Source organism: Ahaetulla prasina, chromosome 18 (genome assembly GCF_028640845.1).
Source record: "Ahaetulla prasina isolate Xishuangbanna chromosome 18, ASM2864084v1, whole genome shotgun sequence".
NCBI classification, from domain to species: domain Eukaryota; kingdom Metazoa; phylum Chordata; class Lepidosauria; order Squamata; family Colubridae; genus Ahaetulla; species Ahaetulla prasina.
Window position 1 is genome coordinate 2,158,987 of NC_080556.1, and position 21,821 is coordinate 2,180,807.

The 21,821-nt window shown below is 44.2% G+C and overlaps 1 protein-coding gene across 2 annotated transcripts; it reads right to left on the bottom strand.

Annotated features, from left to right (window-relative positions):
• Window positions 1-2,640: 2,640 nt before the first annotated feature.
• LOC131187010 (complement C1q subcomponent subunit A-like) lies at window positions 2,641-5,028 on the bottom strand. 2 transcript variants are annotated; one of them, XM_058161075.1, is made up of 3 exons: window positions 3,683-3,820; window positions 3,406-3,575; window positions 2,641-3,270 (listed from the first exon to the last, which is right to left on the bottom strand). In XM_058161075.1, exons 2-3 carry the CDS (start codon window positions 3,566-3,568, stop codon window positions 2,699-2,701), a joined length of 735 nt encoding a protein of 244 aa, XP_058017058.1. In that variant the 5' UTR covers window positions 3,569-3,575; window positions 3,683-3,820; the 3' UTR covers window positions 2,641-2,698. The 2 variants fall into 2 exon arrangements, with proteins under 2 accessions (XP_058017058.1, XP_058017056.1); XM_058161073.1 differs by lacking the exon at window positions 3,683-3,820 and adding an exon at window positions 4,825-5,028 and having other exon boundaries at window positions 2,642-3,270.
• Between the last annotated feature and the right edge of the window lie 16,793 nt (window positions 5,029-21,821).

Consider the following 21,821-nt stretch of genomic DNA (forward strand, 5'->3'; position numbering starts at 1 on the left):
ATTGATTGATTGATTGATTGATTGATTGATTGAAATGATCTAGGCTCTCCTACTTGATTGATTGGTTGATTGATATCATCTAGGGTCTCTGCTTAAGCAGAGGGTTGGACTAGAAGATCTCCAAGGTCTCTTCCAGCTCTTCTGGTTGATTGATTGATTGATTGATTGATTGAAATGATCTAGGGTCTCCTACTTGATTGATTGATTGATTGGTTGGTTGATTGATTGATTGATATCATCTAGGGTCTCTGCTTAAGCAGAGGGTTGGACTAGAAGATCTCCAAGGTCTCTTCCAGCTCTTCTGGTTGATTGATTGATTGATTGATTGATTGATTGATTGATATCATCTAGGGTCTCCTGCATGAGCAGAGGGTTGGACTAGAAGACTAGAAGAAGGGGGAAAGAGTAACAGAGTTTGAAGGGACCTTGGCGGTCATCTAGTCCAACCCCCTGCTCACGCAGAAGACGGCAGAGGATGTCTTGGCCCCACAAGGAGGAACGGAATGACATAGAATCACAGGGCTGGAAGGGACCTCAGAGGCCTTCTAGTCCAACCCCCTGGTTCAAGGCAGGAGACCTTATACTTCTATCATCCCAGGCTAGACAATTGCCCGATCTTTGTTTTTTAAAAAAAAGCCTCCAGCGACGAAGCCGCCATTACTCCAGAAGGCAAAGGGTTTCATTGATTAGTCAGAGATTAATATAATTAAAGCAATCTGTAATACGGCCGGTGCTTCTAGGTCAGGTTTGATTATTTAATTATTTTAATATAAGACTATTCCGGAGTGATTATTATAGGCCTGATGGGTGATATTCTCCGATCTTGCCGAGAGGGCTGGTTTAAAAATTTTTTTTCTATTAGAGAAATTATCTACATTGAACAGAATAACAAGAGTTGGAAGGGACCTTGGAGGTCATTCAGTCTAACCCCACGCAGGATTTCGAATTGGGTTATAAAATCCGTGATGGTAAGGATGGAAGGGACCTGGGGAGGTTTCATCCCGCCCTAAATCTACTTTAGTGTCATTTCAAAGAATGTAAGACTGATAGAGCGTAAGGGACCTTAGAGGTCATCCAGTCTCACCCCCTGCAGGATTTCGAATTGGGTTATAAGAGCTGGGATGGTAAGGATGGAAGGGACGTGGGGGAGGAGTCATTCCCCACCCCACCGCCCAAAAAAAACCTACTTTGGGGTCATTTCATAGGAAATGAGACTGGTAGAGAGTAAGGGACCTTGGTGGTCATTTAGTCTAACCCTGTGGAGGAATTCAAATTAGATTATAAAATCTTTGGTAGGTAGGGTTGGAAGAGATCCGGGTGTCACTTAATCCAAGGCTTCCCAACCTTTTTCCTTCTCGGGAAAATTTATCAGTCTTCAAAGAATGGCCGTAAGTTCCTTTCTTCACCGCCGTCGTATCTTCGAACGGCATCTGAATGAAGCGTCTTAACTCAAAAACATAATATTATCAAAAGAACAATATTACTCTCTTCCAGACAGTAACTGTGTACTCATTCATTGGAAGTGTTTCTCCACTTAACGACTGTTCATCTAAACGGTGCGAAGTTACGACCGTGCTAAAGAAAGGGACTTATGACTGGTCTTCACACTTACAGCAGCTCTGTAGAGCCTCCCTGTTCCAAGGCAGTATATCTCTACGGTTGCAGAGGGATATTTGCAGAGGCAAAGTCATTGTTTGTTTGGACCAAGAATTAGCTTTAGGAGAATTCGGTTTTTTTTTAATTCAGTGTTGAAGGATACCAGTATAGACCACTGAACAGGTGTATGGGTTTTAGAATCCTCCCTTCTTTCTGTCTTTCGTTCTTTCGTTCTTTCCTTCATTCCTTTGTTATTATGTCCTTCCCTTCTTCTTTCCTTCCTTCCTCCCTCCCTCCCTGCCTCCCTGCCTCCCTGCCTCCCTGCCTCCTTCCCTCCTTCTATTTTTCCTCCCTCCCTCTGTCCTTCCTTCCTTCCTTCCTTCCTTTCTTTCTTTTTCTTTCTTTGTCTTTCTGTTTCTTTCCTCCTTCCTCCTTCTATTTTTCCTCCCTCCCTCTGTCCTTCCTTTCTTCCTTCCTTCCTTTCTTTCTTTTTCTTTCTTTTTCTCTTTCTTTGTCTTTCTGTTTCTTTCCTCCCTCCCTCCCTTTTTCTCCCTCCCTTCTTCCCTCCCTCCCTCCATCTTCTCTCTCTCTCTCTCTCTCTCTCTATTTCTTTTTCTCTTTCTTTGTCTTTCTGTCTTCTTTCCTCCCTCCCTCCCTCCCTCCCTCACTCACCCTCACCATTTTTCCTCCCTCCCTCCCTCTCTTTTTCTCCCTCCCTCCCTCCCTCTTCTCTCTCTCTCTCTCTCTTTCTTTCTTTCTTTCTTCCTCACAAACCCCAACAAGCAAAACCCAAAAGAATTAAAATGTGCGACGGGGACAATAATCTTGTGAGTGCGTTTACCACCCCCCCTTCCCCCTCCCCACTCTCACCCCCTTAAGGAACTTCTGAAATCCGTGCGGGGAAGCCCACCGAAGCGAATTTACACGCCGCAAAAACAGCTTTTGGATTTTTGACCGTGAGAATACTTTATTTGGCAGCAAGAAGGACCTGCAACTCGATCGGGTGGGTGGCCTCCCTCGCAGGGGGAGCGTAGGCAAGCAAAGCATTGCAAAAAAAAAAGCAACAACAGCAACAGCAACAACAACAAAACCCGCAGCTCGATCAAGCCTTGGTGGGGAACAAGAGGAAGCCGCTGAAGACACTGTCGGCCTCCGTCCCGCTGTAGACATTGGCCACACCTGGCAGGTTGCTGTCCAGCCACACCTGGTCTCCTGGAGCCAGGTTGAGGACGCTGCCCCCCGAGTTGACCTGCAGGAGACCCTGGCTCTGGTCGCAGAAGGTGGCCACCGCATTGTCCTGGTGCATCAAATCCAGACACAAGCTGCCTTTGGAGACCACCTGAAACGCGAAATAATAATACCCTGGGACCCTACAGGTAAATTTCCCAGTCTGGGTACTGTAGGCGTTATCCTGGTTTGTGATGCTGTGGTCGAAAACTACAGTTTTGGGGGACAGGCCCGGAGAAGGATTCTTGCGAGAAGCCGAGAAGGCGGTCTTGGGCTGATCCTGAAAGTTTCCGACTTGGCCTTTCGGGCCCCTGTCCCCCATTTCTCCAGGAGGGCCCGGGGGTCCATCCAGACCTCGGACACCTTGGCTTCCTGGTTCTCCCGAAAGACCGGGCTCCCCAGGTTCGCCTTTCGGCCCCCGGATTCCGCTGCTCCGTGTCCCCAACCCTGGTAAGGAAAGAAGAGAGAGAGAGAGAGAGAGAGAGGAAAAAAAAAATAAGAGGGTGTGGAAGGGACCCTCAGAGGTGCTCTAGTCCAGCCCCCCCTGCTGGAGTAGAGTCGAAGGGCGTGGTTTTTAATTACCTGGGGCACCCATGTCTCCTTTTTGGCCCGCTCTGCCGTTCCGACCAGGGGCCCCCGGGTACCCGTCTCTGCCGTTGGATGCTTGGCAGATGTTTTGCTGGGAAACAGCGACCTCCGACAACAGGATCAGGGCAGCCGCTGCAAACCACAGGTGGCTCGCCATGTTGACTCTGCAGCCGTGAGCAAAGAAGTGGGTGATAGACCCTCATTTCTGCCTCCTCCTCCTCCCCACCCCCAATTTTTTTCTCCTTGGGGAGGGAAGGGGGGAATTGCCCACCTCCCAGGAGCTTCTCACACGCAGCGAGCGACAGAAAACCGTTTTTCAAGGCCTCCCGTTTGCAACGCCGGGCGATTTAATTTTCTGGACAAGCCGCTTTCTGAGTTACGAAACGTAAGGAAGAAGGCTAGAAAATAAAGCCCTGTTGGTCTGGAATGGGTCGGGGGTGGGGGGTGGGGGTGTCTCCTGCCTGAGCAGGGGGTTGGCCTAGATGACCTCCGAGGTCCCTCCCCACGTTGTTATTCTGTCGTTCGGCCTGTCATTCAGACACTCTGTCAATTTGCCGTTGTATTATTCCGTCATTCTATTATTTTGTCATTTTGTCATTCTGTTATTCTATTATTCTGTTATTCTACCATTCTATCATTCTGTTATTCTGTTATTTTGTCATTCTCTCATTTTGTTATTCTGTCCTTCTATCATTCTATTCTGTCATTCTGTCATTCCGTTATTCTGTCATTCTGTATGAAAGGATTTCCTGCTTAACCAGAAGATTGGATTAGAAGACCTCCAAGGTGCCTTCCAGCTCTTATTCTGCTATGTTCCACTAAGCAAAAGGAGACATACACTTACTACAGAGTTTTTCCAACCTTAGTTCTTGTGATGATGATGATGATGATGATGATAAGAAGAAGAGGAGGAGGAGGAGGAGAAGGAGAAGAAGAAGAAGAAGAAGAAGAAGAAGAAGAAGAAGAAGAAGAAGAAGAAGAAGAAGAAGAAGAAGAAGAAGAAGAAGAAGAAGAAGAAGAAGAAGAAGAAGAAGAAGAAGAAGAAGAAGAAGAACTGGTGGGACCCCGAAACAAACAGAAACAGAAGAAGCTAAAATGCTCTGGGCCTTTGAACATTCAAACATTTGAAATCCACCCCTCTTCAGGCTATCAAAGGACTCGATGACCTCACCAAGTCCCTTCTTCCAACTCTGTTAAATCTGTTTAAAAGGTTGAGAAACCTGGATCTTGCGGGGCAGGGAATCCAGGAGGACCTCAACCGCTTTCAAACGGAGGGGACCTCCGTGGCAACAACCATCTCTTCCAACAAGCAGGATTGTCCCAACAGAAGAGGGCCTAAAAGGGCCCACGTTGTTGGAGGGGGGTGGGAACATCCTTGAAATTGAATCAGAGACCCTCCAAATGACCACTTACCTCCTTGGAGAGAAAAAAAAAGACCAGATCCCGACCAGATTTCTGGAGTCAAATATCTCACTTGGCTGGGGTGCAACAAGGACGACGGGATGGGACGGATGAAGAGTCCCAGAAGGCTGAATTCGGCTGACTAAGAGAAAAAAAAATTGAAGTTTCCCTTCCGTCTTTTCTCCTTTCAATTGCTTCCTCTTGCTGACAGCAAATTGTGACTTTTGAAAGAGAGAGATTGGGCTCATCCTCTTCCCCTTCCAAGGGGAACTCATCAAATTTGCAGACGGCGCCAAGTTGGGGGCGAATCAAAATACCTTATGCCACCAGACTTGAAATCTTGAATTTAGAAAACTTAGAACTCCGCCGCCTTCGACAGGACCTGTGTTTTAACTCATAGAATCATCTATTGCAATGTCCTTCCTGTTGAAGACTACTTCAGCTTCAATCAAAACAATACAAGAGCAAACAATAGATTTAAACTCAATGTTAACCGTTTCAATCTTGATTGCAGAAAATATGACTTTTGTAACAGAGTTTTTTTTATTTTATTTATTTTGTCACAACGTCATACAAAAAGATTATATAATATATACACATATAAACATATATAGGAAGGAGAAAAGAAAAACAATAGGACAGGAACAGTAGGCACGTTTGTGCGCTTATGCACGCCCCTTATGGTCCTCTTAGGAATGGGGTGAGGTCAATAGTAGAAAGTTTTTGGTTAAAGCTTTTAGGATTATGGGAAGAGACCACAGAGTCAGGTAAGGTATTCCAAGCACTGATGATTCTGTTGCAGAAGTCATATTTTCTGCAATCTAGATTAGAGCGGTTTACATTAAGTTTAAATCTATTGGTTGCCCTTGTATTATTGCAATTAAAGCTGAAGTAGTCTTTGACAGGAAGGACATTACATTTTTATTGGAACACACTACCTGACTCTGTGGTCTCTTCTCAAAATCCCCAAAGCTTTAACCAAAAACTCTCTACCATTGACCTCACCCCATTCCTAAGAGGTCCGTAAGGGGCCTGCGTAAGAGCACAAACGTGCCTACCGTTCCTGTCCTATTGTTTCCTTTCATTATATCCAACTAATATAGTTATTACATACTTATGCTCATATATATGCTTATATGTTATATAGTTATTTTCATGCTTATGCTCATATATACTGTTGTGACAAATAAATAAAATAAAAATAAAATAAAAGAATCGATCGCCCTACTTTAACAGAGAGGCTCAAGAGCCAAGAAGGATTTTTGACAGACATGAGCGTTGGCTCCTATTTAACAACATGAAATTTATTTATTTGATTTATTTTACTTTTTTGTCAAGCATCTATGAGATAACAGATAAAAGTATAAACATGAAACCCTTCCATACTTACACCTCTCACAATACTAGACAGCGGAGTATCAACAGTGGAGACCTTCAAATTTCTAGGTTCTAGGTTTAGACCGCAAGACCTAAAATCAGCAGCTAACGTCAAAAAACGTCCTCAAAAAAGCACAACAAAGAATGTTTTTTTCTGCACCAACTCAGGAAGCTCAAACTGAGGAGCTGCTGATCCAGTTCTACAGAGGAATTATTGGGTCTGTCATCTGCACCTCTATAACTGTCTGGTTCGGTTCTGCAACCCAACAAGAAAGACACAGACTTCAGAGGATCATTAGAACTGCAGGAAAAAACCAACCATGGAGGATCTGTATACTGCACGAGTCAAAAAGAGGGCCGTGAAAATATTTGCAGATCCCTCGCATCCTGGACATAAACTGTTTCAACTCCTACCCTCAAAACGACGCTATAGAGCATTGCACACCAGAACAACTAGACACAAGAACAGTTTTTTCCCCGAACGCCATCACTCTGCTAAACAAATAATTCCCTCAACACTGTCAAACTATTACTAAATCTGCACTACTTAATGATAGCCGTCTTCCAATATTTGAGGGGCTGCCCCAAAGAAGAGGGGATCACCTCTTCTCCAAAGCACATGAAGGCAGGAGAAGAAGCAATGGATGGAAACTCACCAAGGAGAGAAGCAACCTAGAATTAAGGGGAAATTTCCTAACAGTGAGAACAACTAACCAGTGGGACTACTTGCCACCAGAAGTTGTGGGTATTCCGACACTGGAAGTTTTTAAGAAGAGATTGGACTTTAAGAAGAGATTTACCAGGAATGGTTTAGAGGGTTTCCTGCCTGACCAGGGGGTTGGTTGGACTAGAAGACCTCCAAGTCCCTTCCAGCCCCATAGTTCTCTGTTCTTCCATCTTTTATAAGGTAGGTAAAATGAGGACCCAGATTGTTGGGGGCAATAAGTTGACTTTGTATATAATATACAAATAGGATGAAGACTATTGCTTGACATAGTGTAAGCCGCCCTGAGTCTTCGGAGAAAGGCGGGATATAAATGCAAATTTTAAAAAAAAGTAGAATTAATGTATTTGTATCCTGTCCAGTCCATCAGATATGGCTGATAACAATCTTAAATTAAATCTAAAAGTACAATTATGCCCCCATACTTCCTTTACAGGTTAAGAAACTAGGGAGGGTTTCTTCTGAGCCCATTATGTAGCTGAGGGCTATGCAGTCTCTTGTCTTGTAAAACTACACGAACGGAATCCTACAAAGTTTGAAATCCCTCCGTCTGTATTTTGGTCATTTATTTAAAGCACGAAGCCCTTGCCTCTCCATTAGCCCGCATGAAACACGGGCAAGCGAAACCCTCTTGCTGAATAAAGCAAAATTTTTCATCCTCATTTTGTTGTTATTATTTAATTGCGGTCTTCGGACCAGTTTTGCGGAAGCAACCAGGAAAGCAACACACCACCTTCTGCTTTTTCGTCTAGGGAAAACACGCTCCTTCCTTCTTTTTGAGCCAGCCAATTTTCATCCCTTTGCAATTTTTATTTTTATTTTATTTTTTTTGCTCTCGTGCGACCAGACAGAGATAAATTAAAGCACCCGACAGTTTCGGGAAATGTTTAAAAAGAGGAAGAGGAGACTTTAGGAAGTGGCGAGGAGGGTGGAAAGTACCCTGCAAGCTGCTCTTCCATTTTTTTTTGTGGGTCATATCTCCGGGGTTCATTGGCGAGAACAGCTTTAGGGACTTTGTGTATCCCTGGGAAAAGACGAACGCAACAACAGGGCTGACCCTGTGCAGATTTGCAAAGTCGCAAAGCCTGCCCGTTGAAATCAGGGAGCAGCAAATGCTATTCAGCCCCCAGTAAAAATAATCCAGGGGGTTTTCTTTTATGTTCTAAATTTTATTAAAAAATAAATGACCTTTGCGATCGTAATATAAGCAACTGCGTTCTCTTTGCAGACGATGTTAAACTATTCAACACCACTGGCAATGCACAGCTACTCTTCAAAAAGATCTGGACTACGTGTCGGAAGGGTAAAACAATTGGCAGCTCCAAATCTCAACCAACAAATGCTCTGTCTTACACATCGGCAAATTTTTTTAAAAAAATAAAAAAAACAGAACACAAAATACAAGCTGGATGGATACGACCTAACAGATGACCCTCACTCTGTCAAAGACCTTGGAGTACTCATCTCAAAGGATGAGTACTTGCATTCAGTTTTAGAATAGAATAGAAAAGAATTTTTATTGGCCAAGTGTGATTGGACACACAAGGAATTTGTCTTGGTGCAAATGCTCTCAGTGTACATAAAAGAAAAGATACGTTCATCAAGGTACAACATTTACAACACAATTGATGATCAATATAGCAATATAAATCATAAGGATTGCCAGCAACAAGTTATAGTCATACAGTCATAAGTGGAAAGAGATTGGTGATGGGAACTATGAAACGATTAATAGTAGTGCAGATTCAGTAAATAGTCTGACAGTGTTGAGGGAATTATTTGTTTAGCAGAGTGATGGCCTTCGGGAAAAAACTGCTCTTGTGTCTAGTTGTTCTGGTGTGCAGTGCTCTGTAGCGTCGTTTTGGGGGTAGGAGTTGAAACAGTTTATGTCCAGGATGCGAGGGTTCTGTAAATATTTTCACGGCCCTCTTCTTGATTCGTGCAGTATATACGGGTCCTCCATGGAAGGCAGGTTGGTAGCAATTATTTTTTCTGCAGTTCTAACTATCCTCTGAAGTCTGTGTTTTTCTTGTTGGGTTGCAGAACCGAACCAGACAGTTATAGAGGTGCAAATGACAGACTCAATAATTCCTCTGTAGAATTTTGGTCGCCACGATATAAAAAGGATGTTGAGACTCTAGAAAGAGTGCAGAGAAGAGCAACAAAGATGATTAGGGGACTGGAGGCTAAAACATATGAAGAACAGTTGCAGGAACTGGGCATGGCTAGTTTAATGAAAAGAAGGACTAGGGGAGACAGGATAGCAGTCTTCCAATATCTCAGGGGCTGCCCCAAAGAAGAGGGAGTCAAGCTATTCTCCAAAGCATCTGAGGACAGGACAAGAAGCAACGGATGGAAACTGATCAAAGAGAGAAGCAACTTAGAACTAAGGAGAAATTTCCTGACAGTTAGAATAATTAATCAGTGGAACAACTTGCCTGCAGAAGTTGTGAATGTTCCAACACTGGAAATTTTTAAGAAAATGTTGGATAACCGTTTGTCTGAAATGGTGTAGGGTTTCCTGCCTGGGCAGGGGGTTGGACTAGAAGTCCTCCATGGTCCCTTCCAACTCTGATATTATTATTATTATTATTATTATTATTATTATTATTATTATTATTATTATTATTATTATTATTATTATTATTATTAGGAGCTAAGTCCCAGAGCTCACTGTAACAGCATTGCTAAGAAAACATTAAGAGTTGTTAACCTAATCTTGCGTAGCTTCTTCTCCGGTAATATTGAACTGCAAACTAGGGCGTGCAAAACCTTTGCCAGACCAATTCTTGAATACAGCTCATCTGTCCGGAACCCGCACTGCATATCGGATGTTAATACAATTGAGCGAGTCCAGAGGTATTTCACGAGAAGAGTCCTCCACTCCTCTGCTCACAACGAAATACCTTACGCCACCAGACTCCAAAATTTTGGGCTTAGACAACTTAGAACTTCGCCATCTTTGATCTGACCTAAGCATAGTACATCAAATCATCTGCTACAATGTCCTACCAGCCAATGAATACATCAGCTTCAACCACAACAATACACGAGCAAATAATAGATACAAACTCATGGTAAACCGATCCAAACTAGACTCCAGCAACAGAGTGGTCAACGCCTGGAATGCACTACCTGACTCTGTGGTTTCTTCCCCAAACCCCCAAAACTTTAACCTTAGACTATCTACTGTAGACGTCACCCCCATTCCTAAGAGGTCTGTAAGGGGTGTGCATAAGAGCACCCGCTTGCCTTCCGTCCCTGTCCTAATGTTTCCTTTTATTCGTATCTTTTTCACGTATTTATAGTTATGTTTACACGTGCATCTGTCATAAAATACATGCTTGATGAAAATAAATAAATAAAATAAATAAATTAAGGGAAGGGAAGGGAAGGAGGAAGGAAAGGAAGGGAAAGGAAAGGAGGAAGAGGGGAGGGAAGGAAATGAAAGGAAGAAGGGAAGGGAAGGGAAAGGGAAAAGAAAGGAAAGGGAGAAAGAAGGGAAAGGAATGAAGGAGAGGGAAAGGAAGGAAAGGAAGGGAAGGGAAGGGAAAGAAAGGGAAAGGAAAGAAAGAAGGAAAGGAAAGAAGGAAGAGGGGAGGGAAGGGAAGGGAAGGAAGGGAAGGGAAGGGAAGGGAAGATTAAAAATATAATAACACCACTGAATTTTTTCCTGTTTTTGAATTCCCGCTTCATGCAATGGCATGGTTTTTCAGTCCAGCAGGAGGCGCTGTTTCTCTAAATTAGAAATGGTGATTTAAAATTGTGTGTTTGTGTGTGTGTGTGTGTGTGTGTGTGTGTGTGTGTGTGTGTGTAGGGAGGGGGAAGGTTGATTCTCTCTCCCCCACCCGATGACTTTTTCTCCTTGGGGATTTCCTGCAGGATTCCCTAATGGAAAATCGTTAGATTCAGAATTAAAATCCCCTCAAAGAGGAGAATTTTGCCCCCCCCAGAAAAACCGGCCTTGCGGGTGTGTGTGTGTGTGTTGTGTGTGTGTGTGTGTGTTTCCGTCCCACTGAGGTAAAAACTATAAAAAGCAAGAACAGAAATCTTTCTTTCCAAGAAAGGAAACTCGATATATTATCCCTGCGGACGTCTCTTCTGCAGCGCAGATCTGAATTCTATATCCTCGAGATACGACCGTTCATTGGACGATGGTTCAAAGATATGACAGCGCTGGAAAAAAGGGACTGACAATTGGTCCTCACGCTTACGACCTCCGCAGAACCCCCACGGTCCCATCCAGCTCTATCCTGATAGATTGATTGATGATTGGTTGATTGATTGATTGATTGATGATTGGTTGATTGATTGGTTGATTGGTTGGTTGATTGAAATAGTCCAGGCCAGGGCCTCTTGCTTGAGCAAGGGGTTGGACTAGAAGATCTCCAAGGTGCCTTCCAGTTTTATTCTGATTAATGGGTGGATTCATGGATTGATTGATTGATTGATTGATTGACTGAGTGAGTGATTGATTGAAATGATCCAGGGTCTCCTACCTGAGCAGGGGGGCTGGACTAGAAGACCTCCAAGGTCCCTTCCAGCTCTCTTCTGATTCAATCTCATTCATTCATTCGTTCATTCATTCTCATTCATTCAATCTCATCGTACACATGTTGTGCATTGACAATTTATTTATTTATTTATTCGAATGTTTATACCGCCCTATCTCCCGAAAGGACTCAGGGCGGTTCACAGGCAGATAAAAACATGCATATAATACAGGTTAAAAACAACAATTAAAAAACTTATTAATTAGGCCGAATTAAAAATATCACTAGAATAAAATAATATGAAACTCCATTAAAAACTAAATTTAAAAACTAAAACCCTAGGCTAGCCCTGCGCAAATAAATAGATGTGTCTTAAGCAATAAAGATTTGATTTAATTTGATTGATTGACATGGTCCAGGGTCTCCTGCTTTAGTAGGGGGTTGGACTAGAAGACCTCCAAGGTCCCTTCCAGCTCTATTTTGATTGATTGATTGATTGATTGATTGAAATGATCCAGGGTCTCCTGCCTGAGCAAGGGGCCAGACTAGAAGGCCTTCAAAGTCCCTTCCATCTGTTGTTTTGTCATTCTCTGTTATCCTGAGAGCAGATTCCCATAAAACACTCTGGACATGCTCAGTGTCCGGTAGATTTTCACTGATGCCAGCCCAGGTTGGCAAAACTGGGCTGGCCCCATGGATGGCCAAGGGGCCAAGGCATCCGTCATCCCCTCCTTCCAGACCAGGCAGCGTTAGTCTGGGTTCATTCAGCCCAGCCGTCGTGATTAAAATTGCTACCCAGGGATTTGCGGTGAACTTTTGAATCCAGCGCTGTGGGACGGGTTGGCACGGGTCTCATTTCCATTTTCAGCGCTCTAGGAATTCTCTCCGGGCCCTTTTTTTTTTTTTTTCTCCCTGCGCCCTCATTTACTGGCACATTTGCAATTTTGGTAATTAATTCCACGGCTCACTTGGATGTCAGAATAGAAGGTGGGGAGGACGGATGGACGTGGCTAAGAAGAAAGAAAGGTGGAAGGGTATTCTCATTTTCCCCTTGGTCTGTTCAATTCTGTATTTTATTCTGCATTCTTGTTCTGTTCTGTTCTATTCTATTCTATTCCGCATTTTTCTGCACTCTGTTCTATTTAGTCTGCATATTTTTTCTATTCTATTCTATTCTATTCTATTCTATTCTGCATTTTTCTGCATTCTGTTCTATTTAGTCTGCATATTTATTCTATTCTATTCTATTCTATTCTATTCTATTCTATTCTATTCTAATTCTATTTTATTCTATTCTATATTCCTATTCTATTCTATTCTATTCTATTCTGCATTTTTCTGCATTCTGTTCTATTTAGTCTGCATATTTTTTTCTATTTATTCTATTCTATTCTATTCTATTCTATTCCGCATTTTTCTGCATTCTGTTCTATTTAGTCTGCATATTTTTCTATTCTATTCTATTCTATTCTATTCTATTCTATTCTATTCTATTCTATTCTGCATTTTTCTGCATTCTGTTCTATTTAGTCTGCATATTTTTTCTATTTATTCTATTCTATTCTATTCTATTCTATTCTGCATTTTTCTGCATTCTGTTCTATTTAGTCTGCATATTTTTTCTATTTATTCTATTCTATTCTATTTTATTCTAATTCTATTTTATTCTATTCTATATTCCTATTCTATTCTATTCTATTCTATTCTATTCTATTCTATTCTATTCTATTCTATTCTGCATTTTTCTGCATTCTGTTCTATTTAGGCTGCATGTTTTCTCTATTCTATTCTATTCTATTCTATTCTATTCTGTTCTGTTCTATTCTATTCTATTCTATTCTATTCTATATTTCATTCTATTTTATTCTAGGGAGGGACAGAAGGAAGGAAAAGGAAGGGAAGGAAGGAAGGGGAAGGAAGGAAGGAAGGAGAAATGGAGGGAGGGAGAGAAAGGATTGTGGGTGACAAATTCTTGGACTTGAAGCCCACCCATTTCAAAGCTGCTGAGAGAGAGTCGGGGGGAGGGAAACTCTGCCATAAATAAATGCAGCTTAAATAGACTTGGATACTACAATATACACACACAATTTAAACCCCAGCCTTCCAGCGAAAGGGGAGGGCGTGGTAACGTGGCAGCCACGGAGAGCAGAGGGACAGCTTCAAAAAGAATAATAGAAATGCGGATATGAGGGGAACCTCGGGGGAATTGGTTTTCGAACGTTTCCTGAAAAGGGGTTTGAAAAATGAAGGGTAGAGAACCAAAGTGGGGGTCTGTGGAAGCCGAGAGGCCACTAAGAAATGGATTTCGCCAACAGTTCAGCCCGTTGAGGATGCTCGGTGGCCTTGCACCCTGTACCCCTTTCCTCGCCGCTGGTTAAACGAAAAGCCATCGCCAGCAAAATCGGGGTCAGCAGAACAACGGGGCATCAGGGGTTTGGCCGGAACCCGCCAGGCCATCCTCTTCTTCTTGGCTTGTCCTTCAGATACCTCTAGATGACCTTGAGAGTCCAATCGATCGGAAGCTGAGGTTTATCTTCTGAATTGCCTCCGTGGGGAAGCCCAGCCCTATCATTTTGGGAAGATGGAATGGCTTTATTATTATTTTTTTATTATTTTTTTTGCAACAGGAGGCCCTCACACAGAATGGAGAATTATCACTGGGCTGGAAGGGACCGCGGAGGTCTTCTAGTCCAACCCCCCCCACCCCCCACCCCCGCTCAAGGGAAGACACCTTGTGCCATTCCAGACAAAGGGTTTGTCCAATCACTTCTTTAAAAACGTCCAGGTGTTAGAGGTGAGCCATTCAGAATAACACATCAACAGAGCTGGAAGGGACCTTGGAGGTCTTCTAGTCCAACCCCTTAGTCAAGCAGGAGACCCTATAGAGTTCCAGACAATTGGCTGTCCAATCTTTTCTTTAAAACCTTCAGTGACGGAGCGCCCGCAACTTCTGGTGGCAAGCCGTTCCACTGGTTAATTGTCCTCCCTGCCAGGAAACTTCTCCTTAATTCCAGGTTGCTTCTCTCCTGGATTAGACCGTTAAGGGGGAAGCGTCCTTCAGCCAGTCAAGGCAGCCATCCTAGATGAGAAGCTGACCTTGGCCACCTCGGATGGACCTCGAGGGCCAGCCCTGGACACGCTCACGGGCCACGTGAGGAGACCTGGTTGGGGAGCATTTTCGGGACACCCCGTCCCTTCCCTGCGACATGCAGCTAATGGAGCCACCCCGCTGTTCTTTGTGCCGGTGGCTAATTTAGTGGAAATGCCTCCTGTGAAGAGGACAAGGGTGGCTTCCCCATAAAAGCCTTCTTCTCGAGTCAGAACGGAAAAGCCACCGGCGGAAGACGGGTCTGCCATGAGCTGCTTTCACCCTTAGCTGGGAGGCGGCTGCCCCACAGACGGCCCGGCAGTGAGGGGACAGGCGGTGGGGCTCTGGATTGAAAGGAGGAAGGAGGAAGGAAGAAGAGGAAGGAGGAAGAGGCTACCCAATGCTCCTGGTTTAGGACAGGTGAGTCCCAGCATCGAGTTCAGGATAGGTAAGTCACACTTAGGAAGGGGAGGGAGGGAGGAAAGAAGGAAGGAAGGAAGGAAGGAAGGAAGGAAGGAAGGAAGGAAGGCTAGGAGGAAGTAGAATAGGAGGAAGGAGGAGGAAGAGGAAGGAGAAAGGGGCTCCCAATGCTCCAGGTTTAGGGCAGGTGAGTCCCAGCATTGAGTTCAGGACAGGTAAGGGAGGGAGGGAGGGAGGGAGGAAAGAAGGAAGGAAGGAAGGAAGGAAGGAAGGAAGGAAGGAAGGAAGGAAGGAAGGAAGGGTAGGAGGAAGTAGAATAGGAGGAAGGAGAAGGAAGAGGAAGGAGAAAGGGGCTACCCAATGCTCCAAGTTTAGGGCAGGTGAGTCCCAGCATTGAGTTCAGGATAGGAAAGGAAGGGAGGGAGGAAGGAAGGAAGGAGGGAGGGAAGGAAGGAAGGAAGGAAGGAAGGAAGGAAGGAAGGAAGGAAGGAAATATAGAATAAAAGAGTTGGAAGGCTCCTTAGAGGAAAACAGACCTGGAAGGAGGAAGGAAAGAAGGAAGGAAGGAGAGGAGGAGGTGGAGGCAGAGGAGGAAGAAGGAAGGAAGGAAGAAGAGGAGGAGGAGGAAGGAAGGAAAAGAGGAAGAAGAGGAAGAGGGAGGAAGGGAGGAGGGGAAGGAAGGAAGGAGAAGAGGAAAGAGAAGGAACAAGGAAGAAGAGGAAGGAGGAAGAGGCTACCCAATGCTCCTGGTTTAGGACAGGTGAGTCCCAGCATCGAGTTCAGGATAGGTAAGTCACACTTAGGAAGGGGAGGGAGGGAGGAAAGAAGGAAGGAAGGAAGGAAGGAAGGAAGGAAGGAAGGAAGGAAGGAAGGAAGGCTAGGAGGAAGTAGAATAGGAGGAAGGAGGAGGAAGAGGAAGGAGAAAGGGGCTCCCAATGCTCCAGGTTTAGGGCAGGTGAGTCCCAGCATTGAGTTCAGGACAGGTAAGGGAGGGAGGGAGGGAGGGAGGGAGGAAAGAAGGAAGGAAGGAAGGAAGGAAGGAAGGAAGGAAGGAAGGAAGGGTAGGAGGAAGTAGAATAGGAGGAAGGAGAAGGAAGAGGAAGGAGAAAGGGGCTACCCAATGCTCCAAGTTTAGGGCAGGTGAGTCCCAGCATTGAGTTCAGGATAGGAAAGGAAGGGAGGGAGGAAGGAAGGAAGGAGGGAGGGAAGGAAGGAAGGAAGGAAGGAAGGAAGGAAGGAAGGAAGGAAGGAAGGAAGGAAATATAGAATAAAAGAGTTGGAAGGCTCCTTAGAGGAAAACAGACCTGGAAGGGAGGAAGGAAAGAAGGAAGGAAGGAGAGGAGGAGGTGGAGGCAGAGGAGGAAGAAGGAAGGAAGGAAGAAGAGGAGGAGGAGGAAGGAAGGAAAAGAGGAAGAAGAGGAAGAGGGAGGAAGGGAGGAGGGGAAGGAAGGAAGGAGAAGAGGAAAGAGAAGGAACAAGGAAGAAGAAGGGAAGGAAAGGAGAAGGAGAAAGAAGAGGAGGACAAAGGAAGAGGAGGAGGAAGGAAGAAGAAGAAAGGAGGTGGAGGAAGGAAGGAGGGAGGGAGGGAGGAAGGAAGGAAGAAAAGGAGGAGGAGGAGGAGAAAAGAAAAGAGGAGGAGGAAGAAAAGGAGGAGGAGAAAGAAGAGTAGGAAGAAAGGAATGAAGGAAAGGAGGAAGGTTGCCAAGGAGAAAAAGCCTCCAGAAGTCGTGGGTAGCCCCATCGCTGGAGGTTTTTAAGAAGAGCCTGGACAGTCGCTTGTCTGAAAGGATCTCGGGTTTCCTGGCTTGACCGGGGGGGTGGGTGGGTGGGGGTTGGACTAGAAGACCTCCGAGGTCCCTTCCGTCCCTGTTCTTCTGCGATGGCTAAAATGCGCAGAGCCTGTATTATTCGGTTGCGCACACCTGGGCTTCTCAGCTCAGAGCCAGCTGGCTGAATGAAGACAAGAATCAGGGCGACGGGAAAGGTTATAATATCCAGGATTAAGGCGGGTTTTTGACAACTTTTCCACTCTTAAGCCGATCACAGGGTGAGATTCCCCCCCCGGCGGAACCGATAAAATCTCGAGATACAAGCCTGTGATTTTTTTTATCGATTGCCTTTAATAGGTTTCTCGGTGACTTTTTCCAAAGCCGTTGAAGATTTGTTGAAGGAGACTCGCAAAAAAAATAATAATTACAAAATAAAATAAAATAAATAAACTAAAAAAACAACAAAATCCCAAAACCCAGCTATTTGGTCAACGAGATTCGTCCCTGGCCTTTAAAAAGGAATATATTTTACCAATGGCTAAACTTTTTGCCAGCATTCTCTGCGCCCTGCCCTTGCGCATGTGCGCACGAACCCCCCTCCGCTCTCCCTGCTCCTGGCACGGTAGGCCTGTTTTTTGCTCTCCCCAGCCTCCAGGGCCTTTCTAGGAGTCTGAGAAAGGTGAAGATGGCCTTTCCCCCATCCGGAGATCCTGCGGAGGCCAGAAATGGCCCGTTTGCCAACTTCCAGTGGGACCCAAATTTGGCAAACGGGCCGTTTCTGACCTCCAGAGGGCCTCCCTCCCTCCTGCTTGAGCAGAGGGCTGGACTAGAAGACCTCCAAGTTCCCTTCCAACTCTATTATTATTCTGTAGTCCCTCCCTCCCTCCCTCCCTCCCTTCCTCCTGCTTGAGTAGAGGGTTGGACTAGAAGACCTCCAAGGTCCCTTCCATTATTATTCTGTAGTCCCTCCCTCCCTCCCTTCTTTCCTTCCTTCTTCCCTGCCCTCCTTCTTTGCTTTCCTTCCTAAAACCCAACCTAGAACTAAGGATAAATTTCTTATGAGTGAGAACAATTAATCAGTCTCCAGAGATTGTAGCTGCTCCACCACTGGAGGCTTTTAAGAAGAGACTGGACAGCCGCTTGTCTGAAATGATCTAGGGTCTCCTACTTGAGCAGGGGGGTCGGACTAGAAGACCTCCGAGGTCCCTTCCAAATCTGCTATTCTGTCTTTGCATCTCGAGGCTCAGAGGGAAGGGGGCGGGTGTCGTGTCTCTCTGTCCTTTCGGCCTGCTGCGCCCCCCACCTCCTCCTACCCCCCAGTGAGGATGTGACAGCCAAGATGTCTTGGCCAAGATGGATCATGATTATTATTCTGGGCGTGCGCCAGCGTTTCTGCAACTTCAGCAGGGGCTGCGAGGGAGCCCCTCTTCACCTCCGCATTTCAAATCCAGACGTGATGTGTCTCCCTGGGAGAGAACCTCTTCTCTCCTGCTCCCTTTCTTCTTCTTCCTTTTTTTTTCTCTCTGTAGTCAGAGGGTCAATTGGAGGGAAAGTCCCGGTTGGTGCTGTGGATCAAAAGGAAAGGGAAGGGAAGGGAAGGAAGGAAGGAAGGAAGGAAGGAAGGAAGGAAGGAAGGAAGGAAGGAAAATAGAAGAAGGAAGGAAGGAAAGAAAGGAAGGAAGGAAGGAAGATAGAAGAAGGAAGGAAGGAAGGAAGGAAGGAAGGAGGAAGAGAAGGAAGGAAAGGATGAAGATAGAAGAAGGAAGGAAGGAAGGAAGGAAGATAGAAGAAGGAAGGAAGGAAGGAAGGAAGGAAGGAAGGAAGATAGAAGAAGGAAGGAAGAGAAGGAAGGAAAGAAAGGAAGGAAGGAAGATAAAGAAGGAAGGAAGGAAGGAAGGAAGGAAGGAAGGAAGGAAGGAAGGAAGGAAGGAAGGAAGGCTGAAGATAGAAGAAGGAAGGAAGGAAGGAAGATAGAAGAAGGAAGGAAGGAAGGAAGGAAGGAAGGAAAGGATGAAGATAGAAGAAGGAAAGGAAAGGAAAGGAAAGGAAGATAGAAGAAGGGAAGGGAAGAGAAGGGAAGGAAGGAAAGGAAAGGAAAGGAAAGGAAAGGAGGAAGAGGGAAGGAAAGGAGGAAGAGGGAAGGAAGGAAAGGAAAGTAGATGGGAGGAAGGAAAGGAAAGGAAAGAGAAGAGGGAAGGAAAACAGAAGAAAAGAAAGAGAAAGAAAAAAAGAAAAAAAAAGAGAAACCCACCTTCGGAGCTGCCATGACACAGGGGCTCAAGGGAGAACTCTTTAGACCTAGCTGGCCGCCACGGTTCTCTGCCCACGGAGGGGGGGGAGCAGCATGAACTGGCAGCTGGCCTCTCAAATCGCCCATCAAATCCCTCTTAGGGTCCCCCGGGGGTCTCTTTCCGCACCACTCGCCTTGAAAACTGTCTGAGAAGATTTCACAGACCGGCCTGGGTGTTTCGGGACCCGAGTGCGAGGTTTCCCGCCTCGCTTTGCGCCTCCGTCCCCCTCTGTTCCTCACCCCCCCGCCCCCCAGTTTGCAACTTCCCTGGTTTCTTTCCTCGACTTTTGCCTGAGAAAACTTGGTGGGAAACTCAGAAAACGGCAGAGATCAGGCTTCCTGAGCCCCTGGATGGGAGACCAAGAGGAGATCATCAGGAGACAGGATAGAGCAGGAAGCTAATAATAATAATAATAATAATAATAATAATAATAATAATAATAATAATAATAATAATAATAATAATAATAATAATAATAATAATAATAATATTCCAGAAGATTTGCAAGGCCACAACAAGAAAAGAAAGTGTTAACATCGTTGGGTTAAAAAAGAAAGCCTCCAGACAATCCTCGATTTACGACCTCAATACAATGGTTGTAATTTATGATGCTAAGTGAGACATTTCTTCGGTGAGTTATGTCCCATTTTACGACCTCAGGAATCGGTTGCTGATTGTCTGAATTTTGATCAGGGGACCCTGGGGGGGAGGGGAGGAAGCTGCAACCATCGTAAGTCTGAAAAAACGGTCACAACTCGGGTTTTTCCCCCAGCGAGGTTGCAACTTGGAAAAACGGTCACTAAATGACCTCGTTGGAAATTGTGTTAAATTCTATCTTTCTCAACCTCAAACGAGCAAAAATCCTGTTTGGGGTTTTTATTTTTTTTTGGGGTCCCATCTGTATCCACCATCAAAGAGGAAAATAAAATTCATTTATTTAATCAGATTCAAAACTAACCGCCTCAAGTTGTCGGCCAACGTGAAGGCGACGCAAGTTTCCTTTGCAGAAACACAACTTAGAAGACAATTGTCCCTTAGACTTTACACACACACACGACACACTGCTAGATTTGCAATGCACGTTTTTTCAACCAGGTGTAAAAAAAAAAAAATGGGCCCATTTGCATCGAAAGGAACATCAAAAGTGCAGGAATAAAAGGCACACAAATACATATGGATGTGAAGTCGGGGCCGGTTTTGTGTTTGTGTTGAGAAGGACACAAAAATGAAACAAAAGGAGAAAAAAAACAACCCTCCGTTCTTGGATTTTAAAAAAGGATGGACGGCGGAAGAGGCTGCCCGTAGAATAAGTTTCCCAAATGCGATTCCGAAGCCTTTCCATATTTTCATATTATATTAATATTATATTATATTGTATTCAATGTTAAATATTTAATACCTGTTGACGGATGGTAAACAAATCAAACACACACACACACACACACCCAGATTTGGAGGGAGGAAGCAGTGGGCTGTTTTTTGGTTTTTTTTAATGCAACGCCAATACTAATGGCGGCTGGATTGAGGCATCACTCAAACAAATACAAGGCGATTACAGGCCACAAGTAATTCAACACTCGTTTTCAAATCTGTCCTTTTTTCCACGTTTTCTGATTTGTTCTTCTTTTTCTTGGTGAGGTCGGCTGGCGGGCCTCACAACGGGCCCATATTTACCTTGCTCAAAAAATGAAACCTCTATTTATCTATCTGTCTGTCTGTCTGTCTGTCTGTCTGTCTGTCTGTCTGTCTATCTATCTATCTATCTATCTATCTACCTACCTCTATATCTGTCTGTCTATTTATCTATCTATCTATCATATCTCTGTATCTGTATCTCTGTCTGTCTGTCTACCTCTATATCTATCTATCTATCTATCTATCTATCTATCTATCTATCTATCTATCTATCTATCTATCTATCTATCTATCTACCTATCTACCTACCTACCTACCTACCTACCTACCTCTATATCTGTCTGTCTGTCTGTCTGTCTGTCTATCTATCTATCTGTCTATCTATCTATCTATCTATCTATCTATCTATCTATCTATCTATCTATCTATCTATCTATCTATCTATCTATCTATCACTCGCATCCTGGACATAAACTGTTTCAACTCCTACCCTCAAAACGACGCTATAGAGCACTGCACACCAGAACAACTAGACACAAGAACAGTTTTTTCCCCGAAGGCCATCACTCTGCTAAACAAATAATTCCATCAACACTGTCAAACTATTTACTGAATCTGCACTACTATTAATCTTCTCATCATTCCCATCACCCATCTTTTTCCACTTATGACTGTATGACTGTAATTGTTGCTGGCAATCCTTATGATTTATATTGATATATTGACCATCAATTGTGTTGTAAATGTTGTACCTTGATGAACGTATCTTTTCTTTTATGTACACTGAGAGCATATGCACCAAGACAAATTCCCTGTGTGTCCAATCACACTTGGCCAATAAAAAATTCTATTCTATTCTATTCTATTCTATTCTATTCTATTCTATCTATCTATCTATCTATCTATCTATCTATCTATCTATCTATCTATCTATCTATCTATCTATCTATCTATCTATCTATCTATCTATCATACTGTATATCTATCTCTATAACTGTCTGTCTCTCTGTCTCTCTATCATCTATCTAGTTATCTGTCTGTCTGTCTCTGTCTATCTACCTCTAAATCTATCTTCTATATCTATCTACCTACCTACCTATCTATCTACCTATGTATTTACCTCTCTCTCTCTCTCTCTATCCATCTATCAATCATCTATTTAACGCTATATCTGTCTTCTATCTATCATCTATCTATCTAATCTAATCTATC